This window comes from Zalophus californianus, chromosome 17, assembly GCF_009762305.2.
Source record: "Zalophus californianus isolate mZalCal1 chromosome 17, mZalCal1.pri.v2, whole genome shotgun sequence".
Lineage (NCBI taxonomy): Eukaryota > Metazoa > Chordata > Mammalia > Carnivora > Otariidae > Zalophus > Zalophus californianus.
Genome location: NC_045611.1, coordinates 7,538,151 through 7,559,401, shown reverse-complemented (window position 1 = coordinate 7,559,401; position 21,251 = coordinate 7,538,151). Strand labels below are relative to the sequence as shown.

Here is a 21,251-nt window from a genome sequence, read left to right as displayed (position 1 = left end):
CCCGATGTGGTGCTCGAACTCATGACCCTGAGATCATGACTTGAGCCAAAATCAAGAGTTGGACGCTTAACCAACAGAGCCACCCAGGCGCCCTAATTTATTTATTTTATAATTGTAAGTTTTTACCTCTTAATCTCCCTCCCCTATTTTGCCCATCCCCCACCCCCATAATTATTGAGTTGAGACTGTTTGTGACTTTAGTTTTTTTAAGATTTTATTTATTTATTTGACAGAGAGAGACACAGCGAGAGCGGGAACACAAGCAGGGGGAGTGGGAGAGGGAGAAGCAGGCTTCCCGCCGAGCAGGGAGCCCGATGCGGGGCTCGATCCCCGGGATCATGACCTGAGCCGAAGGCAGACGCTTAACTGACTGAGCCACCCAGGCGCCCCCGTGTTTGTGACTTTAAGGAACATTTACCAGAAAGTTCCTGCATCCTACTTGTGTTTTCATCTCAGATTAGGACTATCCCATTAACCAGACTTAAAGGGACAGTGAGAAAAAAATAAAGTTCCTTTTGGGATTACACTCTGCTCCTGCTTATTTACTACACTGGTGAATCATTTAATTGTTGCTCTTGATGTTGGACCAGATGCAAGTCCCAACCCCATCTCTGTTTATTTCCTCTCATTGTTGGTGAAGGGACTCTTGAGCAGAATGTCCCATCAAAGTTAGCCTGCGAGAGGCAGTCAAAGGAACAAGGTTTGGCTCATAGACGTCACATTTGGAATATCCGAAAGGCCTCCTAGGCTACTGGAAGAACCAGAGGCAGTTAGAAGTAAAGGACTTTTCAGGTGTGACCTTGACCACTTAGAATGGCGTCAGGACCTTGCAGAAAGGCCAAAGAGGCTCACAAAGCAACAACGGGGACAATGATGACACCAGAAACAACAGAAAGAAAAAGGGCAGGAAGGCCAGCAGAGGGAAGATCCTGGGCTCCAGCCGAGGCTGGCTGGCCCACAGGGACTGAAAGGTGACCCAAGGGAAAACGAGCAATCACTAGTGCACCCCCTTCTCCACTCTGAGGGTGTTCACAATCGGGCAGGAAGGTGTTCTCTCCAGTACTGCATTGTGGACAGTTTGAGAAGCATGGCAGTATTACCCACCTTTCCCACATTCCTAGACCCTGAGCCCCTTGGCGACAGGGACTGTCTGAGTAAGCTCCGTCTTTTAGCAGGTCCTGCGACAGAACAGGAGGCTCGATCCTGCTGCTGGATGGACAGTTAGACGTTGACCTCGTGCAAATCCCTTTCCCAGGATTCTGTTGCCATGAACTCCGAAAAAGCTCCTTCCCTGCGATGTTGCCGGAGCCAGGCCTTGGAGGCCAGGGGTCACCCCCTAAGGGTCCCTCTCCTAAGAGCCGTGTTGTGATGATCGAAGCAACAAGATTGTGTGTGTGAAAGGATTTTACACAATTCCACAGTGACAAATATTGTGGTTAGCCACGTATGGCAGCTGGGGTCATGCAAGGTCAAGCTCTATGGGGGTTTATCTTTGGTGAGGAGTGAGCCCTGTGCAAGTAAACTTCCACCTGTACCAGGGGAGGAACAAATGCTTATATCAACCCCCCTGAAAAATAATCCCTGGGTCCCCCCATTCTACGGTCCTCTGGGGTCATGCTGCTGTTGCCCAGTGGCTACCAGCCTGAATCACTGAAGCCTCAAGTCAGGAACCCAGACACTACCTAGAGGCATCAGGTGTTTCAACCCCCTGGGGGTCCAGAAGCTTCTCTATTCAGAAACCACAGGTTTGTGAGTCTCATGTACAGAAGCAAATGCAGACGAAGTTTCAACCTTTTTATTCAAAGCAGCTTCTCACAATGTATAAATACTGCATATTAGCACACATGAAAAATACAACTTCTAAGGCACCCAGAAATGTGTTCATACACGTTACAGGACCATTCACAAAGAGAGTGTACAAGTTGCTCTAGACAGTCAGCATTTGATAAGTCAGAAGATTATTATCCCTCAGTCCTGCACCCAGTCTCGGGAAATATTTACAACGCAGTGAGAAAGGGCCAGCTGTAGCTGCTTTTATAATTCTATGAAGTACTCATACTTACAAATATTCAGAACTAGTTAAAGACTCTCCCATGATAACCTGGCAAAATAAAACAAGTAGCCTAATTTGCAAAGGTCTCCTTGGATTTTGGTGTGTGTGTGTGTGACACCCACGATCAAATCCACACACTCCTAGGGTGGGCTGGATAAGTTTTTGGTAGCCTGCTTCATTATCAGAAGTTTGGTAATAAGCCTTACCACTAGAATGCCACTTCTTCAGCATCAATCATTTCTCAACCAGTTAATGGATTGGTGACTTCATCATGAATTAAAAATGGAGCATCCCTTGGTGTGAGAATCGAGGGAAATTCTTCTCATGCCAAACAGGAATTGGAATGGGTCAATGAAGAACAAAAGGAGGTGGAAATTTAGCAACTGCAGGGTGCTGCTCAGTGTAGACACATTTTTAAAAACTCACGATGGAAGTTCCTACTCAGATGGAACAGTCTACACTGGTGAGATCATCTAGAAGAATGCCAGACCTCCACCTTTTATGATATGGATAAGGGCTGGGACTGCACAGCAGAAACACCACCTGAGATAGCGAGTTTCAATCTGAGAAACTCATCTTTCAGAGCCTTCTCAAGGTGATAACAAATCCCTCTGCATGGCCAGCCAGGTTGGTGGAAGTGAGCAGCTTCTCTGTGCCATAAAGCGTGCACACCTCTGTCTGGATGTGCCCACACAGTCTATGAAACACGTGCTTTGTTGGATTAATGGAATTCTTTGGTCCTTGGTTTTATGAAAGGCAATATTTTCACAATCCTGTCAATGTGGACATCAGCAAATGACTTCCAGCTGGGACTAATGGCACAGGGACAAATTTAATACCAGATGGAACACTCTACACCCTCCAAACTTCCCGGAGTCCCCTGAATGAGCGAGCTCCAGCATCAGGTCAGGTGCTGGGCCAATGAGGCACGGTCAACCCGGATAGACACCAGCTGAGGCTTCAGATCCAACATTCTGTTCTCTGGACTGCACACACACTGCAAACACGGAAAGCAAATCTCCATCTTGATGACAGACTTTATGAACGCTTATTGGAGATGCACTCAATAACCTGACGTTTAGCCATACGAGAGCCCTGGTCTCCAGTCATCTTTAAAGCCTTAGTAAGGAGAATCAGTTGGTGGCTAGGGAAGTGTGGCCAACCGAAAGGAATCGTAATCTTTAGAAAAAATTTAAGTCCAAACTCTAGATGGTTTTATTAGACCCCAGACACAGTGGATGCACCACCAATGAGCTCCATGACTTAGACTCCACTAAAACAGCCCTGGGTGACTGGCCTCAGCTGATGTGATGCTCTTAATCTAGTTTGCCTTTGCCCTGCTAAACTCAGGTTTAAGTATGGCTTCACACACATAGTTCATTGATAAGACACTCAGGACACATGGGAATGCTGATTACGTAACTGAAATTGACTTCAGATTGTCTACACAGTAAGACTCACATGTAAACTTTGTTAACACCTCTCAAGGAGTGCTGACCTCAGCCAGGCTGGATGGTGCCAGATCATCCACGAGGGACCTGGGGTCAACCGCCAAGGTCAGGAGTAGGAAATGCCATTTGTTCAGAACAAATGATGGACCAGCAGCCCTCCCTGTGACCATGTCTAAACCATGTGAATAGTGCGAAGGGGGCTCCAGAAAACCTATCCTTGGTCCATTCATATGGCCAAAGGCAATCACCAAGCTGCCTTTCTGGCTCCTGCTGCCATCAGCTCAACCAAACTCTTCACATTAGCCATGACTTACGGACTGTGTTGAGTCCATCAACATGGCTTATGTTGCTTGGAAGAAACAACAACCCGTATTACCCTTTTTTTTTTTTTTTCTTTTTTTTTTTTTTTTTTTGCAACAAGCTTAAGGCTCTGTTCACAGACACCATCAACTGCCACACAGTGAGACCTTACGGGGAGGTCCTAAACTACATATGTGGTTGCAAAGGCTGCAAAATTTACTGATCCTAATGGTAAGGCTTATCCACAAATTCAGTACATTTTCAAATTATACTTCAAACTCAATTACTCTGAGAAAAAGAAAATTAACCTGCTCTCCAACAATAAAAGAGCAGTAGATTCTAATGAAAAAAATAAAACCATTGGCACCAAACCAGTATGCTATTTTTTGAAAGAACAAGTGATGTTAATGGAAAAGATTGCCTAAAACGCATATCCTAACTTACCACAGAAATATAAAAGTTTATATTCTGAAAATATATACTGTATTAAAGTCTGTAAGCATTTCAACCAAAATTTGCAGAAATAACTGAGCAACACTTATCTACAACAAAAATATACATGCAAGACAACCCCCAAATGGTTTCCCTTAAATATCTACAAAGGCAAAGTGTAGATTTTTAAAGATTATACAAAACCATTTACAGAGAATAAAATAAAATACTTATGAAATCTCATTTAGAGTCTTAAATACTGTGTATATTAGTGAGAGTGTCTAAACTAATATGTACAACAGATCTAAGTGTCTGAATACAGAAACACAGAAGAGAAGCAATTCTGCATTTTAAATATTCACTTAGGAAGATTTGAAGATGTTTCTACTTGTTTCTCTTAAAAAAATTTCCACAGAAACTAGATTGGAAAATTGCATGAATGTGACTCAATTTCAAATTAAAAAAAGTTTACAAAATCTTTTAAACCAACAATTAATGGGAAATGCAATTCAGCATTCAGTCAAGGCTTTTTTTTAAATGTGGATACTTGGAGCTACAATTGCATTGATCAGAGTCCATTTTGATCATTATTTTTCCATCCTTATACTAAACTTCATATGGAAGAAACATATTATCATGCTTCAGAGAGAACATTTCCTAGTTTAATCTATACCGAACAAGTATAACATTTTAAATCAATTCTCTACTACCTTCTCAGAGCTAGCCGATTCCATTCTTAGAGGGTAATTCTTGATGGTTTTTGCCCACAGACATTATTTAAAAGCAGGAAGGGACACATGGGTACATCAGCGTTCGTGTGGTTTCCAAATAGTGAGCAGCTCTGACCACCTTGGCCAAGTTTGCACAGAGTCCTCTTGGAATGGGGCTGCTAACTCCAGTGGTCCCATTACAGGACGCTGGGTGCTAATCACCTGGGGCTGGAGTGGGGCGGGGAGGGGAAGTCTAATGTGGGGCTGGCGGGACGGCAAAGTAAGTGGGTTACCTACAAGGTTCCTCATCTGAAGAAGTACCCTCACTTGCCACCCATGGCGGTTCTTCCAACCCCAAGGTGAATTCTGGGCTTGGGCTGCCAAGACCAGGAAGCTCCTCAAAGACCTGCCCAGGCTCTGGGAAGGGACAGAATGTGGGGGTGGAGGCAAAGCAGGGTGAAGAGAGGGGGAAGCAATCCTATGGGTGGAGAGAAGGCGCTGTGACCAAAGATAAAAAAGTGAAAACCTGAGCCCCCTGTCTTGAGAAAGCTCTTAGGGTAAACCCAGACACATGCACAGATCTGGCATTTTCCATCCCAGGTCAGTTTGCTAAAAGTTACCTGGATTTCATCTCCATATCATCAAAACAACTATCCAGAAAGTGGAGAATTCAGTGATGCAGTCTACCCTGCAGCAAGCAGATTTAACCTACTTTGGCCCAATTTGTGGAACATCCTCCTTGAACTGACTGTGTAGAAACAACCAAAACACAGACCGTCTTTCAAAACACCTCCTGTTATACCCAGAACCTACAAATTAACAGCAGAAATTCTACCCAAGTAACGGTTTCACATTCTTACCCTATCATCAGAGATCCTTCCAACGGGGAAGGATAGTAAGGAGAGGGGCTTTCCATAGAGAGACACAAGGCCACCTTGGGGATGGCATCCAGATGAACTTCATATTCACTGTCTACAGGACCATGTCTCGAGGCTTAGTGTAGACACTCAACCCGCTTTTAAAACACAAGGCAGACAGAAAACTGTGGCAACAGCCTCCCTGTTCCCAGCCAGCCTCCCCTCCCCCCACCATGCCCAGCGCTCCCTGCTCCGCTCACTTGTCTCCAACAAGGGCCAAGACAGGCTGGCGACCACAGAGGGAAAGAGAAGAGCAGGGAGGCAAGGCGGCCTCTGAGAACATACTCAGGGGCTGTGACGGACATGGAACAACCCCAGCACTCCGAGAATCTAACTGGCCCACAGAAGGGTGACGCCTCAGGCAGAACACGCTCCTGCCGCTTCACTGCTCCAAACCCCAGGTCCACCTTTCTCTTCATCAACCCAAACCCAAACCAAGTCCCGCCCCTTCTCCTCAGCTGATCCATGGACGTTGGGGTGATGGTCTAAATGCAGATGTTGGCAGGCAGCCCAGGGACCCTGGCCCAGGAGGCCTCATCCCTGGTTATTTCGCCCTGATGTAAGTAAACAACTAGCAACAAGATCGTCTGCGCTTCCAGACACGAAATGATTCAGACCAACTGACCGCTCAACGGAGTGGGAGCTCTTTGCCCACCTCCCCGGAAGGCCAAAACCAGACAACGCTGTCCACATGGAAGAAATTGACTCTGAAATCCAAGTTCAGTCATTTGCCCCAAAAACAAAGGGCTCACTCTAGACAATATGCAATCTCTAGGCAGGGACTATTAGCTCTTCCTGACATCACGAGTCAGGGAGTGGGTATGTCTCAGTACCATTCAGGCTGGAGGCCCCTTTATCTCCTTCAAGGCAGCAGAGTGAAGAGAAAACTCTCCTGTAATCTCTCCTAAGAGCAGGTACTCAATTATTACAGCTGAGAACTGTTTTACATGAAGAGGATCTGGTGCAGAGCCTTTTATCCACGGGGATCCTTCCATTTACATCTCTCCGAATTTTATTTCTGCGTGGTTCATTGCTAGAACGCACCAAACAGCATGAACCTTGTACGGGATTTGGTCCAGGGCAGTATGAAAATAATATCTGTGTCAATGACAGATATCATAATATATAAACAAAAATAAATAAATTAAATAAGTTTGATTAAAGAAAAAAAATCTCCTAGTAGTTCATGTTTTTGTAAAACTAGCTTTACATATAATACACATAAATTATCAGAATTTCCACTTATTGTTTTAAAAATATATATTTAACAAAACATTCCTAAACGTACAATATCTGGGTTTGCAAATCACTCAATTGGGTTTTAAGACCAAGCCCTAAAAGTCACACAGATTTGCATCAGAGAGAAGACTGAGGCTGGCTCCACACAACCATTTTGCTCAGTGGTCTGGAAATTCCCTAAGATTGATTGTCCCCTGTCACCGGATCTGCACTTAACCGGAGAGAGCCATACAGCCACATCTCCAAAGCAGAGGCACTGTGTAGACACAGCCTGAGTCAGAAGGATGGGGGAAAACTGGCCTTCCCCTTCCCGGACTGGGATGGTGCATTTCAGCGAGTGCGGAGAGGACCTGGGAGAGTATCTGGCAGAGGCCTGGGAAGATATAGCCCTCGATAGCTCTCTGGCCAGTGGAGGGACGGGGGTGGGGGTGGGGGCACCCGGGGGGAAGCCGAGTATGCTGCGTTTCCCATCTGTTATACAAAATCAAACCAATGCGGAGCAACCAAAGGACAGGAGGAAATGGACACAAGAGAGACACCTTGACAAACACCTTAGCCGGCGCACACCGTGCTCGGATTTCTGAAGCACAGGGCAAAGCTGGAAGTCAGGTGCCCTCGAGCGCTGGGGCAGGTGGGCTGGGGCTCTTCAGACTTCGTAAATTTTGTCCTGCAGGTAGCTGAACAGGGAATCCAGGCCCTTGGAGGAGCTCCAGAGCTGCTTGAGCATGAGGCATTCTTTCTCATTCACATCTTCAAGCACGGACTTCAGGAAGCTCCGAACGAGGCATTTCGACTCTTCCAACACCTGAAGGGAAACGCATAAGCCTCGTTAGCCGGCCCCAGGGACTCTGCTCCAGAAGAACGTACTTGGCCTAGGAGGCACCAGTTAACCTTCCGATGTCCAAAGCCAGAGGAGACTGCCTGCTGTCGTCCAGAACTTCCCAGGCCCCGTGTCCCCGGCAATGCCAGGAATGGGCTCCGGGCACGCCAAGGTGTTGAGCCCTCGGTCCCTGGGATGGCGCAGTGGGGCCTGTGTGACCCCCTGACCGCGAGAGCTTTGTCCTTGACCCTAGGGTGACATAAGCTCAGTATCATTTTCTATGGGTGTCATGAAAAAGTTTGGGAAACACCGCTCTCACCTGCCATGTTTCGCTCTGATTATGTGCACCCGCGTGACAACAGCGCCTACCGTAAGGATGGTTGGCATCACTGAGTAAGAGAACTAGCTGAGGGCTATCTGAGGATGCGGAGGACTCACCCCAGCAGGAGTGTCTCTTGTTGAGGCTTAGTAGGAAGAGCAGCGGCAAGAGAACTAGCAACCGTTGTAGTAATGAGTAATACCAAGTGCGGTAACTGCAGTGATGCCTAGTAACAGCGAGGACAACAGTAATAACCCTACGGTATTGGAGCAGCAACAGCGGGAGGAGTTAGTAATGCCACCGTGGGGACGGCCGTGGCCGTGCTGATGCAGCAACGCAACGACAGCAGTGACATCAGGACTACGGCAGCGATAATGGTGGTGACAGCGAAAATCATCACAGTCATGAGCGACAGCAAATGTGCTGATCACAGTAATAAGAGCAATGCTATTAGAAGTATATATGAGAAGTACTCTCCCTGCTTTCTTTCATTTCGTCCTCATGCTAGCTGCAGAAAGAGGTAGTGATTTTACCTCCACATTATGACGAAGGACCTGAGCTCAGCGGAGTAAAGGTGCCCGAGCTGTGCAGCGCACGGGGCCTGCAGACGCCCGCCGACCAGGGCGGGCCAAGCGCAGACACCGCGGGGGACTGAGGCACCCGAGCATCCTTCGTCCTTCCACTGGCCTCCACCCTCCTCTGCTGACGTCAAGGCTTCGCTTCACACTTTCCCAAAGTGCTTTCAAAGAGAAAAAGCAGGACAAGGGCTCCCTTGCTCAAACAGGCTGGAAGGAAGCTGGGATCTTCCTCCTCGGCGCCGGGCTGGAGGCTAAGGGGAGTGAGAAGGGGCCGGTGGACCAAGGCCGCCTCCCGGCTCACAAGAGCTCCCCGGAAGAACCCCGGCTCCCAGGTCCCAGAGCAGAGTCCGTTCTCGAGCAACTCACCCCCAAAGCTCCTGAATTCACAACCGGGGACAGGAGAGATTTCCCTGCAGTATTTCTTCAGCAGCTCACTCGCCTCCGTACCTCTACTGCCCAAAGACCAGACTCCTCGATGGAACTTTGAGGCCTTTCTCCCACCTTCCTTTTCAACTTTATTGTCCCTCACTCACCCCGTGAACCTGCTTCCACCACTGCGTGAACTCCACGGGGCTTTTCGCACGTGTGTGCCCTCACACTGCTTCCTCTGCTTAGAATGTCTGCATGCTTCTCCCTACAGCTGATCCTAGGCTCATCAACCGTCCCTGTGTGCCCAGGACACGGGGATTCCTGAGACATGGGATTTCCAGTGCTAAAACCAGGAGAGTTCCAAGCAAAGTGGGACGAGTGGGTCACAGCAGTTATCAGGAAGATTAAAAGACAATCCGCATAAAGAGATTAGCAGAGGGCATAGCTCATAATGCGTGTTCACCAATGAGGCGGACCTCTCCCTCACCATCACTGGCACTGTCAGGTTTCCTGGGAGCAGAGCTTACACACAGTAGGTGCCCAGTCAAGGCTGATGAGGCAAATTGGGAGAGGCACGGCGGCTGGGGCAGGGGGGAGGGGGAGAGGCATGGCGGCCGGAACCTTGGGGGCGGGGTGCAGACGGAGAGAAGGAAGGGACACTCACGGGTCTGATGCCATAAATCCACCCCAGCACCTCCCTGACTCCGAAGCACAGACAGAAGCCCCCTGACCCCAACCTTATTCTCCCAAATCACCTTTCTCATTTCCTAGACTGGCCCCGTGGCTCCAGGAGCAGGCTTTACTCCACCTTTCAACAGGATATTTCCATACTGCGCTCCAAGTGACTTTTATGAGATAAAATCGACACTTAATTAAAATCCGGCGCCTCTGCAGAGGTGTTATTTATTTATCTGTTTCTCGATGTGTCCTCAGAGTCAAATGGCGACGGTTAAACATGCCACGCACTCGGTGGGTAGAAGAAATGAAATACGGGGACGGCATATGCTGGCTTCTCTCATCTCCAGGATGGTTTCACACCCTTTGTCCTTATGTGACTTTGTTTCTCATATTCTTTTAAAACTACAGATGTTTTGTGCTTCCGTGTGTGTCTAGGACTTTCTTTTAAGGCAATGCACTCTACCCCAGGGTATAAATCTCTTCTGTGAGGTTTTCAGGCTGGACATGGCGGAGAATCTCTAAGAACACCGACTGTCTGTCTCCGGATGTAAGCTCTCGACCCCGAGAAGAGGCACTGACGGCTTTACACACACACCCTGCATGACCTTTGGCAAGTCAGTTAGTCCCTCTCAGCCTCATGACCCTCATCTGTAAAATGGGTCTGTTGCACAGACAAGCACACAGAGACACAGGAACTCACCACTGCGCTGCAGGAGGCCATCTCCTTGACCCGCAGCATGACCTCCTGGCTGAAGGTGGTTGGCCAGAAGACCTGGGACACAAGTCCCCTGCTGCACGCCTCCTGGGCAGTGAGCTTCCGCCCACAGAACAGCATCTCGTTGGCCTGAAAAAAGCAAAGGCAGGGGAAGGCTGAGGGCCCAGAGTGCCTCCCGCATCTATTAGCGAGGCCTGGGCTTGACTTGTACCACTGTCCTGGTTCTCTAAGACATGACTATAAACTGGGGGCGGGGGGGGGGGGGGTCAGATAAGCTTTGGGAACTACCTGCAAACATCTGTGTCTGTGTGCATCTTTCTGAGCAGAGGGTCCACAGCTTTCCTCCAATTCCCAAAGGAAGCCACATACCGACTGTGGTTTCGTCTGCCCGACACCCCTCCCCACATCTGGCAGCAGGCCCACAGGAGTGAGCAAGCATCTCAGGCTGGGTACATTTCAGTGCTGACACCCCAGCCATGACGACTGGTCCACAGAGGAACAGATATGTGCCCTGTGTAATAAAGCTCTCCGCGAGGCTTCCCAGCTAGAGACGATGGGATTGCATGAAAGTCAAGGAGCCCATGGCCACCCACTGCTGTGTCCCCACTCTTTGGAGAGGTGAGACCACAAAGAAAGGAGGGCTAGAGAACAAGAGTCCTAACTGAGCTGGGATTCCTGGATCCCAGCAACCCCAAAGAAGGCTCCACTTCTGCATATGCAAGTTATGGCAATCACTGCATTCTTTTCTTCCTGTTTTAAGCCAGTTAAAAGTGTCTACATCACCGGCAGCCAGAAAGGTCCTAAATAATACCATCATACCAACGCAGGGGCACACATCTCTCCTGGTGACCCAGGGCTGTGCATACCTCTGCCCAGTTGGAAAGGGCAAAAAGCACCCTTCCCCACCTGACCACCGCCCTCCCTGCCTTCTGTGGTTTCCTCCACACCCTACTCCCCAAAGAATTTCCTTTTGCTTTGTAGTTCACAGCTGTTATACGTGTTCTGGGAGGAGGCTGATGGATAAAGTCCTAGGCACAGACAGCGCAAGGCAGTCACCACTAAAACTTACCAAGTGACTCTCTGGCTGATAATTAGGGTATAATGGTCACCACCATGTGATGGGGTCCCTATCTCCTTCAGGATAAACCCCCACATCCTTCACGCAGCAGACAACCCCTTCCCTGACCTGCCATCCATCTGCCTGCCCCTATACGCAGAGCCGCTCTTGGATCAATGTGGAATCGCCAGGCTCTCTCGGCTGCTGGGTCTCTGCGTGTGTTTTCCCCTTTGTTCTCGTTGTAACTGATGGGTCATGATGACCCAAAGGACAACCTTTCATGCCAGAGCAGAGAAATTTATCAGGCTAGTAATGAGCCAACAGCAGGCATTTGGTTAGAGGTTTGAAGACAAATCTGTCATTATACTTATTTAGAAACACCTCTGTCTCGGGAAGGAGAAATGAAAGGAAGGAACACTACAGAAGCAGCCAAACAGGACACGGTCGGCAAGAACATGTCTCAGTCAGCAACATTCTTGGAGTTTCAGAAATGATTGAAATAAAAGAGAGACAGAAAGAGATAAGACGCACAATGTTCACATTTTCGCAACCACAAAGGACAGGGAGGAGCGGGAGTGGCCCTGACTTTGGGTAGAGCACGGTGGCCGAGATCAAAAGGGGAAGTGTTTGCTTCCCAGGCTCCCCACCCGCCTCATTTTTCTGCCATTGGTGAGACTGTGAGTGGCCTCAAGCAGCCCCAACCCCAAGTCCCTGTATCCGAATGGCCTCCCCGATCCCACCCACTGGCCCAGCTGCGTAGACAAGGTGGTGCTGGTGGGTGTGGGGCTGCTGGTGGTCTCCACCGATCTCGTATTTTCTTCCTGTTTCATGCTACCATCAAAGAGGGACAAGCCTACACTCAAGGGGTAGAGTGGGGTTTCCCATCCTCCCAGACTCACTTGGGAGGTGCCCCCGCCGGGAGGTTTCTCTAAGCACCCCTGAACCTTATCACAGTCCAGCAGTACGGCCGCTGGTGTAATTTCCCCGCCTCCCCAGGTAGGAAGGCCAAGGTTTCAGGACCAGGGCGGAAGAAGGCACAGGCTGCAGGATCAGACACCCTTGCTCTGCCTTCTGCTTTGCTCTGGGACCCTATGCAAATCTCTTTGCCTCTCTGAGCCTATTTATTCATCTCTAAAGTGGGTACCAGTTACCACTTGGGAGGATCCAATGAGATAATGAAAGAGCAGGGCAACACCACACCAGCCATGCATCCGTACCCACAGACCGGACTGTCAGGGATGGAGCCCCCCTGTTACTCATCTTTGTACTTCTAAGCAGGTAAGGCAATGCCTGGTGCCTACTGGAAGCTTACTGAGGTTTGTGGGCTCAAAGAAGGAGCAACACCTGCCAGAATTTCACCTCAACTCTCCATGCCTCAGTTTATCTGTAAAATGGAGAGCAGTAGGACCTACCTTTGCAGGTGCTCAGAAAAGTGAACGAGACCATCCCGTGGGAAGAGCCCAGTAAAGTGGCCGGCAAGTAGGAGGTGATTAGTGCAAGCTTAGAGAATCTCGCTGGGACAACCTGCTCAGTCCTTGGTCATCAGAATGCCCATGTGGTTTTAGTGTGTAAAGCAACACAGGGGACATATTTTTCAGAATGGAAATCTCAAAGAGACAGCAGGGAGCATCAAAATGATCGGGCATCCCCGTGCAGAATCCCAGTACCAGTAACACTTCAGTGAGGACCCACAAAGCCCCGGGTGAAGCTGACACCTGAGGGTTTCACCCACACACCTCAGCCTGGGGTGCGGAGAGGGAGAATCTCAGGAATCCTAAGGGTGGAAGAGACACTAAACTCAGTCCGCTGGGTCAGGGAAGCAGGTGGTGAGTATGCTGAGCCCACAGGCCTTTGCAGTCACCTGGGAGTTACCTTTTGGAGTTGGGGTATGTGAACGTCAAGGCCAGAGACCAAACAGGAAATGGAACAAGAAGGGCTGGGGTCATTAAAACACTCTGAGCTTTGCCAAAGACCTCAAACTCAAACCAGAAGACCCATCAAAGGCTTTGTAAGAGACAAACAGATAAATTATTGGAGGACCAAGGAGAAGTCAGGAATGGCGAGGATGGAGGAAAGTGTTTCCAGGAGCATCTGTTACAGCAGAGCGAGCAAACAGTGTTAGAGCTGACCACGGGCCCACTGGGTTCAACAAACAGGAGGTCAGAGGTGTCCCTTGCAATGGAATGTGGCAGGTTTCTTCTTCAATATTAGAATGACTGTACCCACACATGCGGGTGCTGGGACTTTCTAGAGCTAGTCTGGAGGACACACCAGATCTGCTTACTCCCATTCTAGAGGGACAAACTGTTACAAGGAGATGCAAATTGATTTCAGAGAGTACTGTGTTTCAGAGACCCCCAATTTCAAATCCATTCCTTGGATGTGGGTCCTACTTTATGATCTGCTGGTTAAGAGCACAGACTTTGAAACCCCATAATCTGTGTTCCGATCCCACAACTGCCACTCCCACTGTGTAACCCTGGACAACTCACCCTCTCTGAGCCCCAGTCTCCAATCTGTCAAGCGGGGATAACGACCGTCCTCCCTTACCGGGTTGTAGGAGGATGCACTGAGTTAGCAGCTCTCAAGCGCCGGCCACGGTGTGTGCTTTCTAAGTGGCCCTGACCACACTTGCCTCTGGCTGCTGGTGCAGGATTGACTGCAGCCCACGGTGGACTCCACCACTCGTTCAACACCACTCTGACGGTGACACGTGACACGGTGAGTTCCTTACCTTCTCCAGTTAAGTTTGCCCACTGTGTGATGGAGACCATAACGCAGGTTCTCCAGGTGGGACTGCCTGTGATTATCAAATCCCTTCCTGCTTCTGGGACATGTGGCAAGACTACATTTCCCAGCCTCCCTTGCAGGTAGGTGTGGCCATACCACCGAATCCTGGCCCATGAAATGTGAGTGGAAGTGAAGAAGCCCCTTGCAGGCCTGGCCCAGGAAAACCTCCAGGCTCTCTCTTCATGTCCACCAGATGAAAGTGAAGGTAGGTCTACCAGACAGAAGATGCCTGGGCCCCTAGTCAGTGTTGACAGCTACATCTACACTGGACTGTGGCAAGAATGAGAAATTTTTGCTGTTTGGACCCTAGAATTGTGGGATTGTTACAGCACACAGTCCCTTCTAATACATGGTCTTATCAGGTTGTTGTGAAGAATAAATGAGATAATGTAGGCAAAGTGCTAAGGTAAGCAAACTGAACTTAGTTTAGTTAGCTTAAACTATTATGTGCTTTAACTAGTTAAGTGCTTAAGTAAGTGAACTAACTGAATTAAGTTAACTTAGGTGAACAAAGTACACCTTTGATAAATGAACGTCCCCATCGACCTCTCGACCCTTGGCCACACCTGCCACTGGCATCTGGCACCAGTGGTTCAAGGCTCCAAGATCAGCCTGACCTCAACCCAGCTCCCCTGCGGAAGGCAGAGGAAGCAGAGATACTCAGCAGATTCCACAGAGCGGGTGCACCCCTGGGCTCCTTACTCATCTGAAGGGCCATATCCTAAATCCAGGACAGAGAAGGGGTCTTGTTGGGACCCAAAGCCACTTATCCCAGAGAGAGATCCTGCCCGAGGAACGAGGGGGCTTACCAGTGCGACGCCCAGGATCTGGGGGAAGGTATATGAGGAGCAGCCAGCAGGTGTGAGGCGGATGGTGGCATAGGGGGTCTGAAACCAGGCCTTCTCGCTGGCCCACACAATGTCGCAGAGGGGCAAGATGGAGGCACCCAGGCCCAGGGCAGGCCCATTGATCGCAACCACGATAGGCTTCTTAAACTGGATAAAGGCCTTCACAAAGTCCCTGGGAGAAAAGAGAAGACCCTCTTTAACAGGTGGGTAGGCCTGCCGAGACCTATTCGACACCCTTTAACCTGCCAAGGCTGAAATAAGTTTTCCTGGTGCTATGAAGCACCCTCAGATGGTCAGAGGGAACCGGATGCCAGGCAAGCATCTCATTCTCCTGAACACCGAGCCCACTGAGCTGCAGCCACAGACCTGGCACACTCGGTGGTCAGTGGCATACTTTCCAAAAGAGATGTGTGGAGTGACCGCATGTCCCACTTTTCCCAGAGGGTCCAGAGTCATGCCCATTGTCCCAGCACTGCACCCAGTTAGTACTCCCTGGATATTGACAAATTTTAAATATCCTAAGGAAGACAACCTGAACATCAAGGTCTAGAACCAGAAAGAGAACCAAAAGGAGGGCATTACAAGGAGGTATATTTGAATGCAAGGAGAGAAAGAATGTTCTAACAGCACTGGCTGAAGGTGGAATGGCTGGCATTTGGAGGTATGAACATCTCATTACTGGAGGTATTCCAATTTTGGCTGGATGACCACTTTGGGCGATGCTGTAGAGGGAATTCAAGCTTCAGATGGTGGGCACAGGTGATATTTAACCTTTTTTAATCATACGACTGTTTGGTTCTGAATCACCCAAAGGGACACCAGACTAGTCAAGGGTGGTTCTAGAATGCTGACAAGGATCCATATATTGTGGTGGTTTTGACCAAAACTGGGGAAGGACACTGAGCTCCCCTGGAGGCGTGAGGCATCTAGGGTCATGGCTCTGCAATTAGTAGACATTTTATCCCCCTCCCCTTCCTCATCAACCAAAGTTCAGAGTGCACCTGTACCTATTAAGCAGAGTCAACTCTACTTTCTTTGCCCTAGAATGCTTTTCGCCTCTCCCATAGCTGCTATCTAAGATCCATAAAATGTTAATACTCATCTGGACATGGAGGAAAGATCCAAGATGTCTAGTAAAGCCTGCATCCTTCATTATTCTCAGATGGAAGACTGGAAACTACGAAGAACTCACAAGAATAAAATCCATACTCCCGACCGTGACCTTGGTCTGCTTCTGCTTACTCCCCCAGGCTCATCTCTTGTCTCCCTCAAGCCTGCTCACAATGCATGAGCTGCACAGGCCTTCTGAGAGTTCTCAGAAAACACCAGTATCACAATGTGCAATTATCCTAATTATTTGCTTGCTTACTTGTTTTTGGATTTTCCTCCCTCTTCAGCTCCTTGTGGAAACCTGCAGGTCTGCCTCATGCATGGCTTGGTGTCCATACCTACTGCAGTTCACCCTCAGTAACTGCCAGATAGATAAAGGAGTCTTCCAGGACGAGAGTGAAAACTGCAGATGTGCGGCAGGAATGCACTCGCCGCTTGCCACACCCACTTTCCCTTCACTCCTCTTCCTGAGTCTGCTGTTGGAGCACATTTCCCCGTCTCCTTCACAGTTGGCTGTGGCCAAGTAACCAAACGCTGGCTGATGGAATGAGTGGAAACCTAAACCCACTTCCAGGCCCGAGCACGGAAGCCTCCCACCGTGCAGCCTGCAAACGCTTTCACCTTGACAAGCATGGCCGTCTTGGAGGGCGTGTGTGCTGAGCCACAAGATGGAAGGAGTCAGGGTTCTTGAGTCACACTTGGAGGACAGCCACGGGCTGATCAATAGCATCCGTTTTAGGTTCCCAAATATAAGAAGTAAATTTCTATCATAACTGAGCCATTACACATATTCAGGGTTCATTCATTACAGCAGCTAGTACTTCACTAATACAAATGTCCAGCTGATTTATGCCTTCACGGCTGCTACCATTTCCCTGCAATCCTTACCAAAACATGTGGGCATCACGGTGATACACTGGGATCGGATTCCACTGTGAGAAGCCTGGGGTGGGGGGTGTCTCACGACCTGAATGTTGTCATGTAAGTATGCACGCTTGCCCAGGCTCGACACAGCCCGTCTCCTGACTCCCGTGCAGTGGTTTGTGAGTAGAAGGCAGAGCTCTCTCAGCCACTGCTGACCCCCGAAAAGGACACTGCTGCACTCTGGCACCACAGCCCTCTGATTCCTGGTTTTCCAGTGGCCCATTTCCTGGTCTGACTTCCTAACTTCATGGCCTCAGTCACTGGCTTTAACATGTGCTTTTTAACCAAATGCAATTTGGAGCCTGCACCATATGTGGGGCTTCTTGGCAGGATCCTTGGAACCACAGGGTCTGATTTGGGACCAACATTCCACATCTAAACCCCTTCATACAATTCCAGGACCTTGAATCTCCAAGTTGGAAAGGAATTCAGGAGCCATTAAGCCAAATCTTCCACTCAGTGCCGGATTCCCTCCCTAGCATCGTAAGGATACGCCATTATCCAGCCATTGTGGAATACTTTCAGTAAAGAGGGTCCTTCCTATCAAGACGCCTCCCCACTGTGGACCTCATGAGGGCCTCTCTGACACTCCCACTCTGCTCCAACCTCCGCACAGCAGCACTTGAGGAATTCACCTCCACCCTCATGACCTTATGGGAGCATACCGTTCCAGAGCCCAGAGCCTTCCCTCTTCGGTCTCCAACCTGAGCCCTGTGCAGAGGGATCACACATCCCGAGGAGGGCTAAGGGGACCGAGTGTGCCCAGCTATGCCCCTGCACCCCCACGCCATCCTGTTTCAGTCCATGCTGTCCTGTGGGCTCATGTCCTGGACACGAAAATGCAATGCACAGACCACTCTCCCCATCCTCTTCCTCTCAAGCAGAAGATCTCTATCACAAGGGCCCAGTGGACACAGAAGCCCAACAGCAAACAGGATATTGCATTACAGATGCTGCCGCTCAGCTATCTGATCCTGACTCGGGCAGCGGGATGGTGCGGGGGAGATGGCTTGCCATCTTCTTCAGCATCAAAGTCCATCAGTCATGCTGACTCCAGCCCCCACAGCTTCCTCCACTCAGCCTAGCCCTGTGCTCTCTGCCTGCCTGAGTGTTGGGCTGCTCCAATGTGGCAGAAGGAGCAAGAACTTTGGGGTCAAGTCTCCACTCTGTCGTCCCTAACTAGTACTGAGATCTTGGACAAGTTACTCACTCTCTGGAATCCCATTTTCCTCCCTGTCAAATGGGAAAGCCAACGGTTTGTCCCTGTAGGGCTGTATGGGAATTGAAGGAGACAGTGCCTGGCCCACAGGAGACCTGGGCCACGGCTGCTTATAGTATTATAGTCAGTGCACCTGCTGGGTGGGGCTGGGGGGGGCGGCTGCTCTCTCCATTCTCAGTGGCTGGTGATCCGCCCTCCAGGCCCAGGGGACACTCTGAAGCAATGACCTGCATACAAATGCCACCTGGGGCCACTGGCCTTTCCTGTGTGACCTGGCTATCTATTCCCTTTAACCAGAGCACCGGGGTGTAGCTCTCCCACTGCCAAAGTTCAGAGCCAAGTCAGCCAGTACGAGACCTCTGAGCACCAGATACACATGGTGATAGTCATCCTGGAGCCATCAGACAGGGGCTCTTGAAGCCCACTCCATGGTCAGAGCAGGCTTAGCTAGAGCTTGTGGCCGGACATAACAGTACTAGCAATGAAAATAATTCCTTACCCCTGTCCTGAGGACTAACTATGTGCTGGGTCAACCCAAGTTTTTCACACGGGTTATCTGATTAATCTTCATCGGCAGACCATGCCATCACCTGTGAGGAGTTCAGGTGAGGGCAGCCTCTCTTTCAGGATGGGGCTGACAGCTCTGTTTGGGTCCTGGACAGAAGCCTGTGCTGAATGAATCATCTGAGCTCTTCTCACATCTGCTAGTTCATTCAACAAACATCTGCAGAGTGAACACGGCATACTGGGTCACGTCTGCGCATGTTTTCTCTAGGATATGATGAGGTTGGGGCAGGAGCAGTGCTGGGGGTGCTGCCGCCGTGCAGCGTGCCCGGATCCTGAAGGTCAGCCCAGCCAAGAGCATGCATGTCCCCAGAGAACTGCAAGGACTCTCTGTAGGTTATAAGGTTCTGTGGCCAAAGTATGTTTCAGCCATAGACTTTGAACAAAGTTCATAGACTTTGAACAAAGTTCTTTCACAAGAGAATTCTCAGACTGCAAATATGTTCCTATGCCTGGAAAATCCACAGAAGCAGGGACAGAACTTGCAGCATAGCCCAAAGTAATTTATGGACAGTGCCCTTCACTCATGACACTTCTCTGGAAATCTGCAGAACATTCTCTGGGAAATGCTTCTCTGCCACCTTGCGTCCCAAACTCTGGAGCATGGCTGCCGGGGGAAGCACTCCAAATTTGGTGGAGCGGGAGCCTCCCCTAGGACTTGGTGATGATGGGCAAGGTGTGTTTTCTGACCCCGTGGGCACTCTTCGCTTTGAGGGCCATACTGTACACAACCCCATCCATCCTTGTGAAGCTGCTCATCCACCCTTGGTCCTTTCAAAACCAAAGATGAGCTGGTCACACCCCACACTCCCTGATTCGGTGTCTTCTGGGGTTGTCAAGCAGCTGGGTTTTAGAAAAGCTCCCTGTGGATTCTCTGTGCTGTTTGGGCTGTGAACCGCTGGTCTGGGGGCATCCCCCATTCCCTCTCCTGGTGTTGCTGCAGGCTCACAAATTAGGAACTTCCACTTCCTTTGAGCACTGGGAAGAATTCCCTCAGCTACAACCCCCTCTACTCTGCCTAAGAAAAACTCACCTTCCTGATGTGATAGCAAATGTCTTAAATCCCACTGACCGTGTTTCTCAAGACATAAGCTAATGCATTCAGCATCTCCTCAAATCTGGGACTCCTGGAAATCCAGCTAATGCCTCCGCTGAAGTTCGTAAACCACATGACGGCGATGGCCAAGGCTTTCCTCAGGCCCCAGAGATGAGCACCCCATCTCTGATGGTCCCACAAATGAAGGAAGCTTACGGGGGGGACCCTGTTGCCCCCCTCGCCATGTGACGAGGCAGCTATTAAAAGGGACGGCTGAGTCCGAGGAGAGAGCAAACCGCTGAGGATACAGCCAGGGCTGTCTGTAGCCAGGAAGCTTGGGAGCAGTGTGCAACCACGATGCCCTTTCCAGTAACAGCATTCAGCCTTTTTGTGTCTCTTTGGGCAAGAATTCTGCAATGGGAAGCATGCATGTGTTTTGGAGCATACTTCACTGGATGCTTCATCCTGAAGAGGGGGCTTGGAACCCCACCTGTGACAGCATCCCTACGTCATCTCTTGGAGACCGCATCCCATGGAAGGCTCCCACAGCCACATGACAATCAGCATCACGTGACGCTGCCAGGCACAGTGAGATTGGAGGCCCAGCAAACCCCTCCCATGAGGCCTGAGGCTCCATGACCCCACAGGGAGAAGTGTTCCTTTCCCAGAGACCAAGTGGCATTACCACAATGTGACTCTTGTCAGAGCTTGGGGCAAGGTGCAGCAGCAAGCCTGAGCCCTTCCCAGGGTGGAGGCTGAGTGACAGCCCTTGTTGGAAATAATACTTACTTGCTTTTGATAAATCTAGGAGTAATGGGGAAATAACTACCCTTCAGGGTCCTGAAAAAGATACCAGTTGTCGGTATTGTTGGGATGTCAGCCCCAGGATCCCAACTTTTGTCCCAAAGGCAACAAGAGAGGGGGAAGCACTCCTCACCCCACCGGGTCTGCAAATGCACAGCTGCCCGGGGTACCCCTTCCATCCTCTCCCCAGTGCTGGGCCATGTCAGCTTCGGGACACAGGAACACCCAGAAAATTGACGATTTCACCATTGGGCAGAGGGCGGGAGTAGCATGGATAACACCTGGGCATTATCAGATGCTGGGCTTAATATAAAGAAA

The 21,251-nt window shown here is 49.8% G+C and overlaps 1 protein-coding gene across 1 annotated transcript in view; it reads right to left on the bottom strand.

Annotated features, from left to right (window-relative positions):
• Positions 1-1,781: 1,781 nt before the first annotated feature.
• Positions 1,782-21,251, bottom strand: part of CDYL2 (chromodomain Y like 2) — a 153,985-nt gene continuing 134,515 nt past the window's right edge. The window contains exons 5-7 of the mRNA XM_027618671.2: positions 15,238-15,448; positions 10,567-10,710; positions 1,782-7,907 (exon numbers count right to left, since the gene is read on the bottom strand). Of these exons, the coding sequence (XP_027474472.1) occupies positions 7,749-7,907; positions 10,567-10,710; positions 15,238-15,448 (514 nt within the window). The 3' untranslated portion in view covers positions 1,782-7,748. The remainder of the gene's footprint in view (positions 7,908-10,566; positions 10,711-15,237; positions 15,449-21,251) is intronic.